The sequence below is a fragment of the Bos mutus genome, chromosome 4, assembly GCF_027580195.1.
Source record: "Bos mutus isolate GX-2022 chromosome 4, NWIPB_WYAK_1.1, whole genome shotgun sequence".
Taxonomy (NCBI): Eukaryota; Metazoa; Chordata; class Mammalia; order Artiodactyla; family Bovidae; genus Bos; species Bos mutus.
The window spans coordinates 98977360-98997835 of record NC_091620.1 but is presented as its reverse complement, the minus strand read 5'-3'; the positions used below and the strand labels follow the sequence as shown (position 1 = coordinate 98997835).

Here is a 20476-nt window from a genome sequence, read left to right as displayed (position 1 = left end):
GCTTGGGCTCTCAAGCCTCAAACCCACTGCAATGTTTTAAACTGTTGGTTGCATTGTATTACCAATTATACCTGGAATCTCAACTTTTCTCAGGGATTTACAATCAGTAGGGAGATTGCATCTTGACAGTTCTCTGCAGAATCACCTTTCCATACCGTGCTGCTGATTTTAAGAGAAATGTGGGTTTCCTGTGGGATGCAGCAAAAACTGGAAAAGTATGCTGTTGGTTTCGTCTTAACTGGGTTTGTAACCTGAAAAATATCCACACAGATACCCAGCTCTGCATTTTTTTGTATGCGAATATAAATATAAAAAGTAATCACTCATGTTGATGTTTGGCAGAAACCAACACGACACTGTAAAGCAATTATCCTTCAATTAAAGATAAATTAAAAAATAAAAAGTAATCACAAAAACATGCAAATGTAGGCTTTTTTGCAATTTCACCGTTGAAGGAAAAAACTAAATTATACATTTTGGGGGGAGAATTTTAGTGTCTTAGGAAAAATTTTCTAGCTTCACTGGCATTTTAAAAATGCTCTGTTGACAGCAGCTCTGAGAGGACATGGAACAGACAGGACAGTTCAATCTCCAAAGTTGGATTTGCTGCTAAGAAAAGATTGCATTCATGTTAGGCTCTGACATGATGTACAAGGATTAACTTGCAAAATTACCTATTGATCCAGAGTTAGGGACAGATGTTCAATACTCTATTAAGTACTTATGTACATAAAACTTTTTATTTTCAAAGGCTTTTCTTTTCCTTCAGTTTTTATTATACAAGTAATAAATTCATTTTAGGAAAATCAGAAGAAATGATAAAAAATTCAATACATTATATCAGAGAGAATCACTCTTAACAGACTACTGTATTTAAACATATATTTTCATTTCATTAAATAGGAATAAACTTTACCTACTATTTGCACCATTTAGGAAAAACATTAATATGATAAACATCTCATGTTATTAACTGTTTTTCTAAAACATACTTTTTAATGATTACATTTGAATTTTGCAATTTCATCATTTAAATGTGCCACAACTGCAAAAAAAAAAACACAAAAACCCTTCTTGTTGGCATTCAAATTATTTGTAAGTTTTATTTATTTGATTTTGTATTAATGATATTTTTGTCACTGTAGAATGGGGATAGTGGTTTAGTCCCACCACCACTGTTTAGCACTGCAGAAGACAGAAAACCTATTTGGATCAAGTCTTGAGCCCAAAGGAAGGCACTTTAAGTTCATTTGCTTTCTTCAAATGCTTGGACTTTTTCCATTCCATAAGAGAAGGGATTATGCTGTGAGAATATCAAACTGTTTTAGAAAACAGAGCATAGAACCAAACTGGGGCCAAGGGTGGAGCCAGGCACCCACCACAGTTGTGGCAGTAAGGGGGTAGATTGCCTGCAGAAATTTCAAAAGCAACAGAAATAACCAAATCTGACTGGTTTTTATTATCATCATGTGCTGAAAATTTTAGAAAAATGTCAGTGAAAAAATATTCTGTCTCACCAGGGCAAATCACTACCATTATTCAGTCTTTGATATGTCACACCACCCTAAAAGGGCTTCCTTAGCAGCTCAGCTGGTAAAGAATCTGCCTGCATTGCAGGAGACCCCAATTTGATACCTGGGTCTGAAAGATCCGCTGGAGAAGGGATAGGCTACCCACTCCAGCATTCCTGGGCTTCCCTGGTGGCTCAGCTGGTAAACAATCTGCCTGCAACGTGGGAGACCTGGCTTCAGTCTCTGGATTGGGAAGATTCTGGGGAGAAGGGAAATGCTACCTACTCCAGTATTTTGGCCTGGAGAGTTCCATGGGCTGTATAGTCTGCGGGGTCACAAAGAGTCAGACACAACTGAGCGACTTTCACTTTCACACTTCCTTATAGATGTATTTGTCCTGAAATGTCACCCAATGGTTGCATCTAACACGGCATTTAACCTTAAGGAGCATTATTACATGATAAGAAATTTTCATCAATTCTCTATTTGCATTAAAAATGTTTACTGAAAAAATAGGTTGACCTTAAAAGTTACTTTGTTTAAAATGTGTTTGAAAACATTGACAATAGCCATTTGGAAAGCAAAAAGAAGCAACATATAATAATAGACAGCTGGAGGGAAAGCTGAAAGAAGCTATTGTAATTTTTATATTAACAAAAAAACCAACTTTATCAAATGTTTAATATAAAGAAAATACTTTTATATTTTAAAGATAAAATTTAAATTTGGCAGAAGAGTGGTAGAAAACAGAATATCTTTTTCTTCCCTGTTTCCCTATTAACTCATTTCCTCCACCCTCCACCTCATCTACTTCTTAATACTCAGAAAAATAACTTGAGACTTAAGATGAGTGAGGTTTAAAAAAAAAAGAGATTATTTTTATCAGAGCCAATGTTTTACACAGTCCCAAGGTTTTATGATATAAACATTAACTTGCTCTACTTTCCTACTGAAACAGATAAAGAAACAGTCATCTTAAATTCACGAAGAGCTACGTCATGAGTAAGAATGGAATTCTTCACAATTGGAAGTTGTAAAGCTTTGGATGTTTTGTACGTTTCTTTACCGTTTATCACTCAGTAGAGTTAGGATAAACTGGTTAAAGAGTGGCAAAACATTTGAGTTTCAATGCAACTCTGTCACTTCACTCACCGTCTGCTTAGGCACATTACTTAGTACTTTTGAATCTTTTCTTAAAGTGGAGATAATAAAGCTTCATATACTGATTTCCCAGGTTTGAGACCCTTAAGAATCATATGCAGATGCTTTAGGTATAATTTAATGAGTTAATTTAATTGTATTACACTTATTATGGGCTTCCCTTGTAGCTCAGTCAGTAAAGAATCTGCCTGCAATGCAGGAGACCTGGGTTCAATTCCTGGGTTAGGAAGATTCCCTGGAGAAGGGAATGGCTACCCAATCCTGTATTCTTGCCTGGAAAGTCTCGTGGACAGAGGAACCTGGTGGGCTACAGTCCATGGGGTCACAAGAGTCAGAGACAACTCAGCAACTAAACCATATTTATTACAATATTTCAATCGTATTGGGTTTTAGAGAATTTCTATGACTACGACAGAGTCTCAGTTTGGAGAGATAGCATTTAATAAAGGGGACAGACATATAGATGGATCTTTCAAAACACTAAGGGGTATGTGGGGCATTATAGATCTAACAAGGCTGCTCAGCAGTATGACAAGGCTCTCATACTTTCTATGACAATGGAAAAATAACTGTGCTGTCTCAAAGAATAGCCACTAGCCCCCTCTGACTATGGAGCACTTAGGATGGGTCTAGTGTGGTTGAGGAAATGCATTTTATTTAATTTTCATTGGTTTAGATTTCAAGTGAAATAGCCACACATGGTGAGTGGCTACCCTACTGGCCACTGGCCACAGATAACACATGAGTGGCACTAGCCAGCCAGGGGTTTTAGTGAAGGCTTTCCAGGGCAATGGGAGTATTCAAAAGGTGGACAGTTTGATGCCTTAGCATCAAAAGATAAAAGAGTTTATAAAAGATTATCACTGAACTATGGTTAGAAATACAGTTGACCTTTAAGGAAGAAGTGATTGGGATTGGAAAATCTGCCTTTAGTCCAGCTCACGTTCACTATGCAGCCTTTTCTGGGCAAGAGCACCGTGAAGCAAAGCTTCCAAAAATCAGAAGGCAGAGGGTGACAAACTGCTGCTGGAAGCAGATCCTCTCAGAGCTTTCCATGAACACAAGACTCCCTAAAAGTACTGAAGAGAACTTCACTCAGGAGACCTGGGGGGAGGGCAAGTTCAGGCTGGCACACGAGAACTCGGGAGGTGGCGGTGCCTTTGCTCCCCCGTGCTTGACCTCACCTCACTTTTCGGGTTTGCACACCCTCTCCGCAGTTGTCCCGCGTGTTCACAAAGGTCACCTTGCAGATGCTCCACGGCTCTGTGACCCATATGTACTGGCTGCAGTCACTGTGACAAGGGACGACCTCATACACCTGAAACACACATGGTTCTCAGTGACCTCACTGCCCGGAACCGGAGAAGGTGAGAGGGGCGCCTCACAGTTCAGTACTCAAGATATTTCACTTTTACACCAGCCTCTCTTTTACTGTTCATTGTCCTAAAACAGGAACATGGAGGCCCTCGTGAGAGTTCGAGTTGCAGCAGTGAAGGGCAGGCAGGGCTAGCCCTGTTGTGTTCTGCTGATCTGCGATCACACTGTAGCTGGAGATCAGACCTCACGGACCACATCAGACACACTCTGTACTTTCCTGGACTGACGCTTACCACACGGTGTTATAACTTCCTGGGCCATACCTCCTGGTCACAGTCTCTGTGTCTTCACTACTTAGCCCAGGGTGTTCATATGTGAGGCATTCTACAGAGACTTGTTGAGTAAGATGAATGAATGAATAGAAGAATTATCATTAATTTTTAAGCAATTAAGGAAGCATATAACAACACTTTTGAAACTGTGGTTTGGGAGAAGTCTCTTGAGAGTCCCTTGGACTGCAAGGAGATCAAACCAGTCAACCCTAAAGGAAATCAACCCTGAATATTCATTGGAAGGACTGATGCTGAAGCTGAAGCTCCAATATTTTGGCCACCTGATGCGAAGAACTGACTCATTGGAAAAGACCCTGATGCTGTGGGAGAGACTGAAAGGCAACAGGAAAAGAGGGCAGCAGAGGATGAGATGGTTCGATAGCATCACTGACTCAATGGACATGAATCTGAGCAAACTCTGTGAGATAGTGGAGGACAGAGGAGCCTGGCATGGGGCGGTCCATGGGGTCACAAAGAGTTGGATGCGACTTAGCAACTGAACAACAGTAAGAACACAGCATGTAAAAGTAGCTCTTTTCAAATAAATATAATTTGGCCCATTTTCCAAATAAGTATGTATACCAATAAGAATTTTTTAATGTTCCATAGAGGAAATTAAAAGATAAATAATACGAAATACAGCTATCTTAAATAAAGTTATCTTAAATCATTTAGGGCTTGGAAGTGAGGTCTGAAATTGGTCTCATATTACACAGCTGCAAAGCACTGAGGGCCACATGAAATAAAGCAAATTGTCGGTGCTCTGGTGCCCGTTTGCAGGTCCAGGTCTGCGGTGGTGTCGATGGTGGGTTTCAGGATTTTTAGCACAATGAACCAACTATAGTCTTTTCTCAGTGAGAGAATGGAGTAAATTAATTAAAAAAAGGACTCTAATCCACTGCAACAGAGCTGACTCAATCATTAAAGAAAAATGCCTCTTAAAATTATTTCAAAATCTATGATAATTCAACTCCATTTCCTACTTTATAATACCCACCCACACACAATAGTACGTGAATATTTTATATAGTTATTCAATTCCAGAAAATACAGATTTAAGTAGTCCATTGGAACCATTCTTTGTGCAAATTTTAGTGTTACTAAACATCCCTGGAAAGTGAATAAAGTTGACCTACCTACCACACATAGAAAAAAAGTATGCACTGTTGGAGTAAGACTCTGTAATGACTGTCATAAATGATCACCTTCACATTGTGTGCTGTATTAAAATAGAACTAAATACTATTTTAGTATTTAGTAAAACATTACCCTACATGTTGTGGAGAAGGGAACAATTGAAGGGGAAATGCCATCTTTCCTAGTCCTTTGACGGCTTTCATTTTAATCTCCCATGCTGGAGAGAATATCAGTTCAGAGCGGCCTCCTGCGACCCCTTGGAGCCCACCTACTCCTCTCCCTCACCCAAGAAGCATGAGACAGGAGGTGCCACTGCCTTTTCAAGGCGAGAGATTTAAGTTTGTTCTCTTCTATCCCTGTACCTTAGGCCCTGATTTTAAAATGAGAAAACACATGTAACACGTTAGGAAAAAAAAAAGGGAATAGCTGCAGAAGAAAAGTTTTATGAAAAATATGACTTCTTTTGTGTGAAAGATAAAAAGAATACATTCTCTGATGCCAGGAGTGAAATGGAAACCAACAGCACTCTATCATGAACCATGAGGTTTAGCAGTTCTTACCTGGGCCTGGACCAGGGTTCACCAGGAATGAAGCAAAGGGAGAGAAACAGAGACAAGTTAAAATGTTGGTATATTTGGCGAGAAGATCTCACGTTCTAAGTTTCAAGTATTATCCATATAGAAAAGGTGGGTGTGTTTTTTCTTGGTAAATGACTCGAACATTTAACTTAGACCTTAAAATAGAAAAGCCACCTCCTTATTATTGTTTAAAATTAAGATACACAAACAAATTGCAAACAGCACAGTCCAGGAAAGGATTTGGTAGGCAGGATGAAGAAATCTTAGAAAACCGAGTAGACCTCAAAATACGTATCTTGGGGAATGAATATGACTGCAAATATCTGGTGGACCAAACTGTGAGCGGGCTATTTATAGACTGATTGATCTTAATCAATTCATTCACCCACATTTCTGAGGAAATGAGTATTCGCTTCCTCAAATGGAAAAGGGAACCTCAGAAACCATTTTCAAGGCAAACTACCACAGATTACTTATTGAGGAAGGTATGACTGCAGTAAAAATCTATATGACATAATTTTCAAAAATTTACACCAACCCCCCCCCAATTTTCAGTTACACAAACCTTGCATATTCTTTTCTTACATTTTACTAACAAATGAATCCTTAGAAGTTTCTACTTTTAATGTAGAACATTTATGCTCAAAGATTCAGAAATCTATTATTTCCTGTTTCAGTTTCCATTGTACATGTCTCAATATACCGTAACCAGTAGTCTGGTAACAAACACTCAGATAACATGCTCTGCATTAGATTTTATCAGAGTGACACAGAAGGAGCTTAGGTAAAAGTTTTAGTAGCAAAGACAACTTGGCACAGCCATTTTGAACTTTTCTAAATTCACTACATAAAAGACGCTGAGGCAAGCAAAACTTAAATTCTGACTGGCTGTACACATACACACTGAAGCTAAGAAAATGAGTAGAATTTATTCAAAACATGAATAAAAATTATTGAAATTTTAGTTTACTACTGGAAAGTCAATATTTCAAAACTTGTAGAAAAATATTCTTTTGTATTATAAACATTACATTTCAGTTTTTCTGTTTCATCAGGGTCATGCATTTTCTTCTTTAGAGATCGTTACTGGGGTAGAGACACTCGATTACCAGTAGGTGGCAGCAGTGAAGTATATTAGTCACCTTTAGTTGCATTTATTTAAAGGCAAGTTTAGCAATTTTACTTGCGAAAAATCAACATTCTTTTAGAAGACTTTCTATGCAATTTAATTCTCCACTTTCTTGGCCCTTAATTGCTTTATTCAAAAGTTATTTTTATTTCTCTATAATTTTATTGTGATGAACAAAGGTTATTTTGGGAAGGCAAATGTATATGGGTGAGCAGTGTATTTGAAGATTAAAATTAGACAATCTATGTGTGTATGAAACATACCTACATATTTAAATTTGGTTCATACATATAACTTTGTTCTTTTGTGAGTTAAACATACATCTTAATATCCACGCACGTATCTTCATATCTAGTGTGAAATTCACTCTTTGTTAATCCTCATGTAGATCAAACATGGCAATAACTGTCTGATGAATCTTATGTTACGTTAAACTAGCAATCTTATATTAAACAATTCCTCCTATTAGATATTTCACTCTATTTCCAGTGGAACACAAGTCATAACTATGAATAGCTGCTAACAAAGTGTGTATTCAAAGTCAAAGAAAGTTCCAAATAATACTGAAAAGGCCAATCGCCAAATTGGTAGATAACACAGAGTCACTTTGACACCATCTTCATCTCTTTCATCTTATCATATTTCATATCAACAGAATATATTTCCCATTTTTGACCCACACCCTACATAACTTCCTTGATTTTAATTTGTATGGTTGGCAATTGAGATTTTTTTTCTGAGTCTAATGGATTTATCAGATAAGACAATCTTGCTCCCAACACTCAAATTATTGTATAACAACAAATTAAATACCTTGACAGTATTTTAAAGGTAGATTTCATTTTTTATTTCTATTACATTAATATGCACATATATACACATACAGTATATTAAATCTCTTGAGAATACAGAGATCATCCATCTGACTTGTAATTTTAATAATTTACTCAGGCATTGTAAAGTGGGTCAAATATCTTATTCAGGGGATATTATTTATTCTCTATTTTGGGTTAAAAAAAAAAAGAGAGATCAGTGTGCATCTAAGAAGTATTTTACAATATTCCCAAGAGCAGAAGATACCTGGTTGACATGGTCCAGTTTGGGGCATGGCCTCCCTCCATTATAGGGCTTTTCACGCAGCCATTTAGACCGAACCTTCACACCGCTCCCACAGGACTTGCTGCAGCGCGACCAATTGGACCACTCACTGAGCTTGCAGTCTGAGGGGCAGGGGATGATGCAGGCCTCTTCAATGTAACCTGAGCAGATAAAAATGAGACAAGGGCTGTCTCCTCCACATGGCCCTCGGCTATTACCACCCACCATTCCAGCCCATTTAGAAGGACTTGGCAGCAACATGCAAATGGAGAGGTGTCTCTGTCATTAGGGACTCAAATTAAATCCTGCAGGAAAATGACACATAGCACAGTGACTCTGTTCAAATAACAGCTAAGCAGCTGCTGTATGATCTGCTTAGGATTCATGCTCACCATATTTCAACATTTCTGACTTTCTGACAGCTCGTGTTTAATTGACAATAACCTGTCTGTTGCCATGTCATTCTCATGCTGCCGGAATAATACATTAAAAAAATGATAACAGTTTTCTGTAAAATCCTATCTGCTAATGTCACATAAGTTCAAGTGTCTGAGTCCATACAACATTCTCCCTCAAGAAGAAAGCCAGACCCTCTCAATCAGTATTCAAAAGGAATCATTTAACTTAGCACCTTCTGTTTCGCTTTCATTGAAAATCAAGTCTGATGAAGAAAAATGAAGGATGTTAAATAAATAATGCCTCATATTATTATATGTGCTGTCAGTTTCAAAGCACCTTCACATACCGTATTCATTTGATTCTCTTGAAAATAGCATAAACGTAGTGGGCATGTACGGAGGCTCTACTGGACAGATAAGAAAACACATACGGAGAGATAACTGACAAGGGCAAGGTCACACAGTCAGAGATGAGGCCAGGATCTGAGTCTAGTCTAGCACTCATTCCATCAAATCACACAGTCAATTAAGTTAAGAGTCCACAGATTTGTCCTGAGAAATGGGAGCATTTTCCTAACCCTTCCCTTAGTACCAACTTGGCATTTCACAGTTATCAGTTTATCCCTATTTTTCTCAAGACAAACAAGTGGAAAAAGCAAAATTCCCCTGGTCAAGAGTCCAGTGTTATCCTCTGTCACACTCTGCCTGTGAGAGTGGTTGTTCTGGAAGGAAGAGAACACTCTGCTCTTACCATTTTACATCAACACCAAAGATTCCATTTTGAAAATGACTATAACGTAAACCAGAGAAGGCAATGGCACCCCACTCCAGTACTCTTGCCTGGAAAATCCCATGGACGGAGGAGCCTGGTGGGCTGCAGTCCATGGGGTCACTAAGAGTCAGGCACGACTAAGCAACTTCACTTTGACTTTTCACTTTCATGCATTGGAGAAGGAAATGGCAACCCACTCCAGTGTTCTTGCCTGGAGAATCCCAGGGATGGGGGAGCCTGGTGGGCTGCCGTCTATGGGGTCGCACAGAGTCGGACACGACTGAAGCGACTTTGCAGCAGCAGCATGATGTAAACAGTTTCTCTTAAGAACTCTAGGTGGACTTTTAAAAATTTTATTGAGACATAATTTATATATCATAAAGGTCAGCTCATGTTTTGGTCTTTAATATAGTCTGTGTTATGCAACCATCACCACCATCTGCTTTTAGAACATTTTCGTTACTACTGCTATACCTGTTAGCAGCCATTTCCCATTTTCCCTCCCGTTCTCTAGCAACCACTAACCTAGTCTGTATCTCTAAGAATTCACCTATTCTGAACATTTTATAAAATGAAATCAAACATTATGTTTTACGATCGGCTTCTTTTACTTACTACAACGTCTTCAGGATTCTTCTATGCTGTGACATGTGTTAGTACCTCACTCCTTTTTATAACTAAATAGTATTCCATTGTATGGAAGTATCATATTTTTCAATCCTTTCATCAATTGATGGACATTTTAGTTATTTCCATGTTTCGTACATTACAAATAATGCTGTGAATATTTGTGTACAAGTTTCTGCACACATGAGTTTTCAGTTCTCTTGGGTATGTACCTAGGAATGGAATTATCTGATCATATGATAATTCTTTATTTAACTTTTTAGTGAAATGCCAAACTGTTTTCCAAAGTGACGGTACCATTTTACGATACCACTAGCAGGATATGAGTGCTCCACTTTATACATTTGTCAAAACTTGCTTATTATGTCTCTTTTACTTTAGTGTCCTTTGAAGAACAAAATTTTAAATGGTAATGAAGTCCAATTTATCTATTTTTATTTTTATTGCTGTACTTTGGTGTCCTATCTAGGAAACGATTATCTAATCCAAGGTCATAAAAGTCAAAAACGCCCATTTTTCCCCAAGAGTTTTATAGTTTCAGTTCTTATACTGAGGTATATAATTCATTTTGAGTCAAGCTAAAAATGTCTAAAGTCACTTACAAATCCATGTCATCAGTAACCAAATTATTTGATGTTTATAAAAGACAATTAATTAACAAAAACCCAACTATTGCCAAATATTATCAAAAGCACTTTAGTAAAAGAACACTATTTCATATGTAATAAATTATTGAAATATTTCTAGAATTTCATTTCCTACCTTGTGCGTGTGTGCGTGCTAAGTTGTATCTGACTTTTTGCAACCCTATGAACTCAGCATGCCAGGATTCTCTGTCCATGGGATTAATTAATTCTTGTCCAGGCAAGAATACTGGAGTGGGTTGCCCTGCCCTCCTCCAAGGGATCATCCTGACCCAGGGATCAAACCCGCATCTCTTCTGTCATCTGCACTGGCAAGCAGATTCTTTACCACTAGTGCCACCTTTCCTGGCTTGCAAAAGATCAAAATAACCGCAAAAACAAACCTCTAACCTTTTGCCATTCAGTAATTATAACTGACAGTAGACTCACATGATTTTTATGTCACTACTTCAGAGTAACAGATAAATGGAAATTCTTTCCATTTTATCTGCTGAAGTACAAATGGCACTGGTGAAATATGTCATGCCTGACTTCAGTTTGATTCACATTGTATTATTAAGTAAGCAGATATAAAATTTTTATGTTTGATCTTCCAATAGAGTACTCCAGAAAATGTCTCTCCAATAAAACTCAATTAAACTGCTGAAAGATACAAATTAGGCACTGAGATAAAGACACAACTGCGAAAGAGTATAATGCTTAGCATTCCATTTTAATTTTCTAATGTGTAACAACATTCAATAATTGCCTGTCAAGTGTATCTCGTACAATTAAAATCCTTAATGCTACTAGTGAACTGCCAGATAAGCATTCCCCTGCCTTCTCCACTAGGATCATTTTTGAGGGCAATTAACACCAAACGATCATGGCGGATAGAAAGTCAGAAACATCTGAAGCGTTTTAAGGCTAAATAAACTGCTGGCATCTTGAAGCAATTTATGGTCCCGAGAATGCTGGAATAAAATAAATGACTTCACAATGAGGGTGTTAAAACTTGGTAGCTCAACACAGAATATGACACATGAAAAAATCAAACTCCTGAATTTTGATTGTAGTTTTTGTATCTATATTTGTTCTGATGGCTGCTTTCAGGTTGAGATGAACACAAAATTAGCAGGCTTTGAGTGGCAACCAGAGGACCTTTGAGATATATCCAGTCACCTCATTCATTTGAATTATGAATGTGCAGATAAAGTAGCTTTCAACAACTTTCCCAATTATGATATCGTGCTGTTGAAAGGTGTACTGTTGATAGATTAAAGAATTCATTTTGAAAGCACGTGGAACATATTGGTTGGTTCTGATTTACAGCTGTGTGAATGAGCTCTGCTGGCACTCCATTGGAAACATCTGGATTAATCTCAAAAGTGACCTGAAAAATCTATCCTGCTTAAATGTGTGTTATATGCACATGACTGCAATTGCAAATGAGAACATTTAGCTAGAAGTTTATCTACTATGGTCCTTATGGATTTGAAAATACTGAAAAAGGTTACTGAAAAATAGTTTCAAAATGAATAGAATATTCTTTTGTAATTATAGATTAAGAACAGATAACTTGAAAAGCTGGGGAAACTAAACTACCGTGTATATATCCAAACACCTATAATCAACTATTCTACCTATAAAATTCTTACATTCAGTGTATGAAAGGTTATGAATCAACCCTAGGCAATTAAAATGTTCATAATGAAGTATTCAGGTAAGCTTATGTAACTGCAATAAACAGTTATTTTAATTTTATTTTTATATTTTTGTTTCATATACATGTGAAGACATATCTCTTCATATCTGCTAGGTACTTATAGACTTTTTCAGAAAATTTCAACAGTAGTTTTAACTGCTGTCAGATTTTGTAGCTGTTGCTCTTCCAATACCGATAGCTTACGCAATGACTAGGAGCATTCAGATTCAGGCAGTATACCTATGCAGTTCACGATCAAGGCCATTTCTAAGAGCAAACTCTAAAACACTGCTGTATAATGAAGACTTCGGCTGTTCTGTTTCTCTGATTCCTGGCAGACAGCTTCTAAGCTCTGAAATTTCCTGAGTGACAGGAGTATCTTTGTTATTCATGCTGGGCCTCTTAGACTACATGTGAGTTGATGCGAAGATGTCTAAGGAAAGGGGATGACTATACCATATAGACTAAACATGTATTTAAAAAGCTTGGGGCTTTCAGCCTCTTGATATCCTCCCAATCTCTGGGGAGAGGAGATTGAGTTTAACTGTGTGGTCAATGATTCAACTAATAATGCCTACACAATAACTCCTTCCCCACTAGAAAACTCTAGATACAAAAGCTCAGGCTGGTAAAGGACATCCAGGGGCCAAGATGGTGATGTCTCCTGGTTCCACGGGGCGACGGCACGGATGCCCTGTGTTTGGGACCCTCCCAGCCCTCGTCTGTGTGTCCCTTCTATTGACTGGTTCTGATTTTTATCCTTTTGCTATAATAAAACTCTAACTGTAAGTATGGTGCTTTCTGAGTTCTCTGAATCATCCCAGTGAATTATTGAACCTGAGGGAGTAGTGGGGACCTGAAATCTGTGGCCAGTTGGTCAGAAGCGAGGCTCACCCGGGATTCCCGAACATGCACAGCTCATGTCGGAGGCGAGAGCAGTCTTGTAGAGGACTGAACCCTTAACCTGTGAAGTTTAGCCCAAGTCCAGGTAGTTAGTGACAGAAATGAATTCTACTTTCAGATGTATATTTTATTTAAAAAGGAAATAAACTTATTTATGCAAGAGCCCATATCCAAAGTTTACTTATTCAACCAAAATAAAAACTTTGAGAATAATTACATACATGAAGGCATTTATGGACTTTTTCTCCCCAAATCTAACATTTATAGTTTTAATTAATATTGTATTAAAAATTGGAAAAAAAGTTCTAAGAACCCATTTTGGAAATAGGGCTTTGTCAGCAATATAAACATATTTGATAGAGTGTTCAGATTATGAAGTAATAAGAAACTAACTTTGAAACAGAGTGATTTATTTTTAACTGGATCCTTCAGGGCACTGTTCTTTTAGTCAACAAGAATCACACAATGACATGCTGCTGCTGCTGCTGCTGCTGCTAAGTCGCTTCAGTCGTGTCTGACTCTGTGCGACCCCGCCGACAGCAGCCCACGAGTATTTCCAAAGGATGATCTTTAAACACTAGTTTGTTGGGTTCTTGGCTTCCTTGGTGGCTCAGACAGTAAAGAATCTGCCTGCAATGTGGGAGACCTGGGTTTGATTCCTGAGTTGGGAAGATCCTAATAGGTGTTAAACATGATTTTTATAAATGACATGGTCAAGCAAGTTGGAAAATTGTTGCATTAAACTAGGTTAAACAGGTCTTTTTACCCTGGGCTTTCTTCTTTTTGTGTGTTGTTTGTTTGCTAACATGAACTGTGACTCTCTAGGGGAATGACTTAGACACTGCATTATATGCTTCTTAATTTTTTCCTACAGCATCTCACTGGACCAGTAAGAAACAGATCATTCTGACAGGTTGTAATTATAATGCATTAAAACTGGATTCATGTTTTGAGCTGTACAGAGTTAATGTTTAATTAGACCTTCCTATGTCCATTTCTAGATAAGGGAAAAAATGCAAAAGCTAACAAAAACAAAACCCCTAAACTTAAGAAAATTTCTTCTTAATTTATAAAGTTTTAAAGAAGTAAAGGTTAAACTTATGGCAAAGAGAGAGGAAACTGTTATGCAGATAAACTTCTTGAATATTTTTTTAATGACTATTTTAAAAGACCATTTTGTGTTTATGCAGATTAACTACAATTTCCTGTCAGGGCTAAACTGGCTTTCAATGTAACTATGAAAAAATGGCTAAACACTGGAGAGTAAATGCAAGTGAAGATTTTCCTTTTAAATTTAACTTTAAAATGTCCACAAATATGTTGGAGTGCTCTCAGGTTACTTTTGAGCCCACTGACATGGTTTATGTCTAATATAAACCATATGATTTATGTCTAATTCTTCATGCATTTACAAAAAAATTCCTACGTATAAGCCTTCCTCACTACATAACCATTTTGATGATACTTTGAAGTAGAAAAAGACCAGGGATTGAACTTTAGTTTCCTGTGTGGCCTGCATTGCAGACGGATTCTTTACCCACTGAGCCACAGGGGGAGTCCTGAAATGAGAAGACACTCAACTAAAGGGTATTAGACTATATTCAACTAATGGGTATTACAGTTACTTTGGACGTGCAGGGCATTAATATAACAGGATTCTATATGAGAGTCAGTTAGTATCTCTATGAATTATGAAACCTTATAATACAATAGGCTTCCCTGGTGGCTCAGCGGTAAAGAAGCTGCCTGCAATGCAGGAGACGGAGGTTCCATTCCTAGGTCGGGAAGATCCCCTGGAGGAGAAACTGGCAACCCACTCCAGTATTCTTGCCTGGAAAATCCCACAGACAGGAGCTTGGAAGGTTAGAGTCCCTGGGATAGCAAAAAAGTGGGACATGACTTAGTGACTAAACAACTACAACAACCTCAACAAAAACATAACACAACATGAGTAATGAACAACTCTGTGGTTTTATCAATCAAATTATCATAGTCATCAGCAAGATTACCACACCTAATCATTTCACTGAAGTTAGTGTTATCTGATCATCGAAAAAGCAAGTGTGTTCCAGAAAAACATCTATTTCTGCTTTATTGACTATGCCAAAGCCTTTGACTGTGTGGATCACAATAAACTGTGGAAAATTCTGAAAGAGATGGGCATACCAGACCACCTGACCTGCCTCTTGAGAAATTTGTATGCAGGTCAGGAAACAACAGTTAGAACTGGACATGGAACAACAGACTGGTTCCAAATAGGAAAAGGAGTATGTCAAGGCTGTATATTATCACCCTGCTTATTTAACTTATATGCAGAATACATCATGAGAAACACTGGGCTGGAAGAAGCACAAGCTGGAATCAAGATTGGCGGGAGAAATATCAATAACCTCAGATATGCAGATGACACCACCCTTATGGCAGAAAGTGAAGAAGAACTAAAAAGCCTCTTGATGAAAATGAAAGTGGAGAGTTAAAAAGTTGGCTTAAAGCTCAACATTCAGAAAATGAAGATCATGGCATCTGGTCCCATCACTTCACGGGAAATAGATGGGGAAACAGTGGAAACAGTGGCTGACTTTATCTTTTTGGGCTCCCAAATCACTGCAGATGGTGACTGTAGCCATGAAATTAAAAGACGCTTACTCCTTGGAAGGAAAGTTATGACCAACCTAGGTAGCATATTTCAAAAGCAGAGACATTACTTTGCCAACAAAGGTCCATCTAGTCAAGGCTATGGTTTTTCCAGTGGTCATGTATGGATGTGAGAGTTGGACTGTGAAGAAGGCTGAGCGCCGAAGAATTGATGCTTTTGAACTGTGGTGTTGGAGAAGACTCTTGAGAGTCCCTTGGACTGCAAGGAGATCTAACCAGTCCATTCTGAAGGAGATCAGCCCTGGGATTTCTTTGGAAGGAATGATGCTAAAGCTGAAACTCCAGTACTTTGGCCACCTCATGCGAAGAGTTGACTCATTGGAAAAGACTCTGATGCTGGGAGGGATTGGGGGCAGGAGGAGAAGGGGATGACAGAGGATGAGATGACTGGATGGCATCATTGACTCGATGCATGTGAATCTGAGTAAACTCTGGGAGATGGTGATGGACAGGGAGGCCTGGCGTGCTGCGATTCATGGGGTCACAAAGAGTTGGACACAACTGAGCGACTGAACTGAACTGAGGGCTTCCCTTGTGGCTCAGCTGGTAAAGAATCAGCCTGCAATGCGGGAGACCTAGGTTCGATCCCTGGGCTGGGAAGATCCCCTGGAGAGGCAAAGGTTACCCACTCCAGTATTCTGGCCTGGAGAAGTCCATGAGCTGTATATAGACTATGGGGTCGCCTTAAAGAGTCAACAGGACTGAGCGACTTTCCCTCACTCACTCAGTATTATCTTTCCTCTAAGGCATTGGGGAGGGGGAGGGGTCAGAGCCCAAAAGAAAGGATGTGGAATAAAACATAATAGCAGATATTGTTGATAAAGACAAATGTAAATAGATTTTTCTCTGCTGCTGTTGCAAATAATGAATTGTCCTTGGTAGTTAAATTTTATTTTAAGCAGTGAAACACTGTTCCTAAAAGGTAGAAAGCCCAGTCCATGTATGGGGGATCCTGGAGGCTATGTTTGACAGCCTCGCCTGAGGGGCTCCATGGAGCCCAGTTTAAAACCTTATAAGTACTAGTTAAGTTGAGGTCTCTGTGACATAGAGCACACAGAACTAAGTGATAATACCAGAAGTATTCCCATCTCATACAGCATGAATGGTAGCTGCAGGAAAACTGCCAAGGAAAGTCACCCTCAACCTCTAGGGTCCTCCTTCAGGGAGCCTGTTAGGAAATAATGCTGGTACCCACACTTTATTTATGCTCCACCCTAGGCACCTGGTTTCTTTTTGTGCCCACATATCCACAGTAGCCCCTTCTTTATTTCCCTGGTTCTTTAAACTTGCATCTTCTACCTCAGGAAAAGTCTCTCACTCTCTGCCTGTCTCTTTACATTTGAAGGGAAAAAGATCTCAATTGTGAAAGATGACTATAAAAGCAAACACTAGCTTCATCTGTGTTATCAAATGAAAGATTTAAATTCTAAAATGAATTAAGACATTAGAAAAATACTACCAACTGAAAAAGTTTCTTAGAGAAATCAGCACGCCGTTTCAGTTCATTTAAAAAATTAAAAATTAAAAAATTGCCTCTTTTCCTGGTTTAATGAAACATGCTCTTCCTCAAATACAGGCATCTACTACAATAAGGAATAATTTCTCACTCCATTTTGTTTCTAATTAACCTTTAACGTTAACCTTATATCATCTTCTATAGAATTTCATTACAAAAAGGAAAACATTCCAGGCATATTATGGTTCAGTGGTCATGTAGCTTATTTCAGAATCTACTTTCTTCATATCCATAATGAATTTTCTCAGATGTACTCTGAGCTCCACAATGTCTTAAAAGTACATGTTCTTGATCTAAAATTTACTTGTAAATTGAGTATTCTCTGAATTTTAAAAATTTCAATTGGGCACTTGTACAAGAAATACACTTAGGATGCATTCCTTTTCTAAGTTTTGCTGATGGTCTTTTGTTTGTTCCCATAAATCCTAATAGGAAAAAAAAAACCCCACACTTGGTGGCACGTATACGAGAATTTCTGACTAATAAAGCAGCATCCAGCATTTACAGTTCCTTACGACACTGAGGGACGATCATTCAAACACGATACCTGTTTTCAAATCATCCACATCATACCTGCAGGAAACTGGTGAAATAAAGATGGAGACCATTTAGGTTATTATGCAATAATACTAAATGTTGTCATAGGGTGGGCTATCATTATAAAATGAAAATATCTTACTAAAAAGCCTTTGTTTCACTTGTAAAGTTTGCAGAGCTTTCTTTTTATTAAAATAATTAGTATTGCAGTACAAACCCCCTATGAAGCAACCTGTAAGAATGACTGTGGGTGCCAGAAAGGGTTTTGCAAAATATCAAATTTTAATGGGCATACTTTGAACCCCACTGATGCTTCGAAAACTAATTGCTAAAGCCATTTATTACTGTCCAGAAGGTTCTCTGTGATACCATTCATAACATGTGAGGCAAAGAGAGAAAGCATGAAAGAATCAATATAAATCATTCTACTTTAGAATTAATGTTAAAGGGAAATTAATCTTATACCACTGAGGCATTAGACAAACTATGCTGAACAATTCAATAGCGACTGTAGTTAAAAGACTGAAACAATTAAAAGAGTGTAATGTGTCCTGGAACAAGTAGCACAGCTATCTGAATGCCAGCATGATGGTCAAAAGGCAGGACAAAGTCCTAGAATTTAGTCACTGGATTGTGAATCCTGAGTGCACAAAGTCAAAAGCACACACAACACTTTAATACAATACCGTACTCTGTTTATGAACAGAGCAGTAAATAAACACAGCGCTTTCTCCTGTTTCCCAATCTGAGCCAAAAAAGACTTTGCTCATCCTCAGGGCAATCGTTAACTTGCCAATATCCTTTCACAGAAGATCCTACAGAACTCATTCTGTTTTCAAAATCATACCTAAATAGGCATTCACCTTATAAAGATCCATATTTACAAATTTTTAAAACTTCCTAATGTTTGTGTTCCTCCCCACAACTGGTAAGCAAGGGAACTATCACCCATTAGGTTTTGATTATTTTGACACCCTCTGCACACCCCCACCTCCCTACCATCTTGTCAGAATGAAGATGACTCGGCAGTTCTGCAATGTGGGCTGAATTTCCAGTGGCTTTTCTGGAATGTCTACACTGCTGGTCTGAGTAAGAAGGGTTCAAATCCCAGTTGGCAAATGATAGCCTAGGCTGACAGCCTATTCTTTTAAATAAAGTTTTATTGGAACATACCTGTGCAATTCACTCACATATTGTCTCTGGCTGCTTTCATGCTATAACTGCAGAATTGGGTAGTGGTTACAGATACCTTTTGGCCTGCAGAGCCTGAAATATTTGCTTTTGGCCCTTTAGGAAAACATTTGATAACAAATAATTTAACCATAGACAGTGGAGCCTGGTAGGCTACAGTCCATGGGGTCGTAAAGAGTCAGACATGAATGAAGCAACTGAGTACACACGCAACTTAACCTAAAAGCTGATTCTCAAGTTTGCTCAGAGTCTGTCCAAGTTGGTAAGTATTTGATAGGTATCAACAGCAATATATAAAATTACTTTTAGGTGATAGGAGACCTATGTATACATAACAGCACGGGCTCAATAAAAACAGTCCTATGAGATAGGCTTTTCTGCTTATTTGACATTAACAGATGATAAAACATCACAAATAAAAATGAGTTCAGTTTTAGAATATCTGTTGATAGTGCATTGTGGCTTAAACTCGATATGAGGAACATCATAGACAAATATGCTGAGAGTAAAGATTGAAGAGAAGTGTCTGGAAGAAATTACATAATTCAAAGTGCTCAAGACTTGAGTATCTGGCACTTTTTCAATTTATCCCATTCACCTTGAAAGCGTTGTTTTGAGATAAATCTAATAGAAATGTTACTCCTTATTTTCTCAAGGGAAGTTGAGTGGACACAAAGAGAATTAAATAAAAATTCAATATTCCCAATTAAAGCTGTAAATATAGGCTGGAAGAAAGCAAGTTGTCTCAGTTTACTAATATAAACCAAGAGAAAAGCTGTTGTCCAAATCTGGTGTTGTGCAAATCAGGCAATTCTGAACCTACCTACAATTCAGTAGGCAGAGAGAAGCACACATACTTGATGAAGAGCATGTAGAAAGTTTGTGGATTATATATGTTTATTCCAAAGATCTTAGTTCTCAGTGATCTGTTTGATTATACCCCAGAATTGTGACACAGGGAAGGACATTGTTTGAAAAAGTGTCCAAGCCTGACTGTAGATCAAACATAGCTGTAAAAATTCTCTCCAACTCTTCACTCATTCATTCATCCTATGAATACTTACTGAGCACGTACTGTTCTAGTGCTTGGGATACATGAGTGAATAGAGTAGTCAAAGATAACTTCATCAATTTACATTTTTGTACAGGAGATACAACATAGACAAAAATATAATAAATAAATTACATGGTATGTTATAGAGTGATATATGCTTTTGAAATACAAAACGTTGAGCAGAAAAAGGGGTTTTGGGCGATCTTGGTAGGGTTGAGGGACAGCATAATAA

General features: G+C 38.0%; 1 protein-coding gene across 1 annotated transcript in view; it reads right to left on the bottom strand.

Moving 5' to 3' along the window:
* The window catches only part of THSD7A (thrombospondin type 1 domain containing 7A), a 479501-nt gene that overhangs the window by 40535 nt on the left and 418490 nt on the right, over nucleotides 1–20476 (bottom strand). Inside the window, exons 14-16 of the mRNA XM_070369781.1 lie at nucleotides 8246–8424; nucleotides 6019–6024; nucleotides 3857–3990 (exon numbers count right to left, since the gene is read on the bottom strand). Of these exons, the coding sequence (XP_070225882.1) occupies nucleotides 3857–3990; nucleotides 6019–6024; nucleotides 8246–8424 (319 nt within the window). The remainder of the gene's footprint in view (nucleotides 1–3856; nucleotides 3991–6018; nucleotides 6025–8245; nucleotides 8425–20476) is intronic.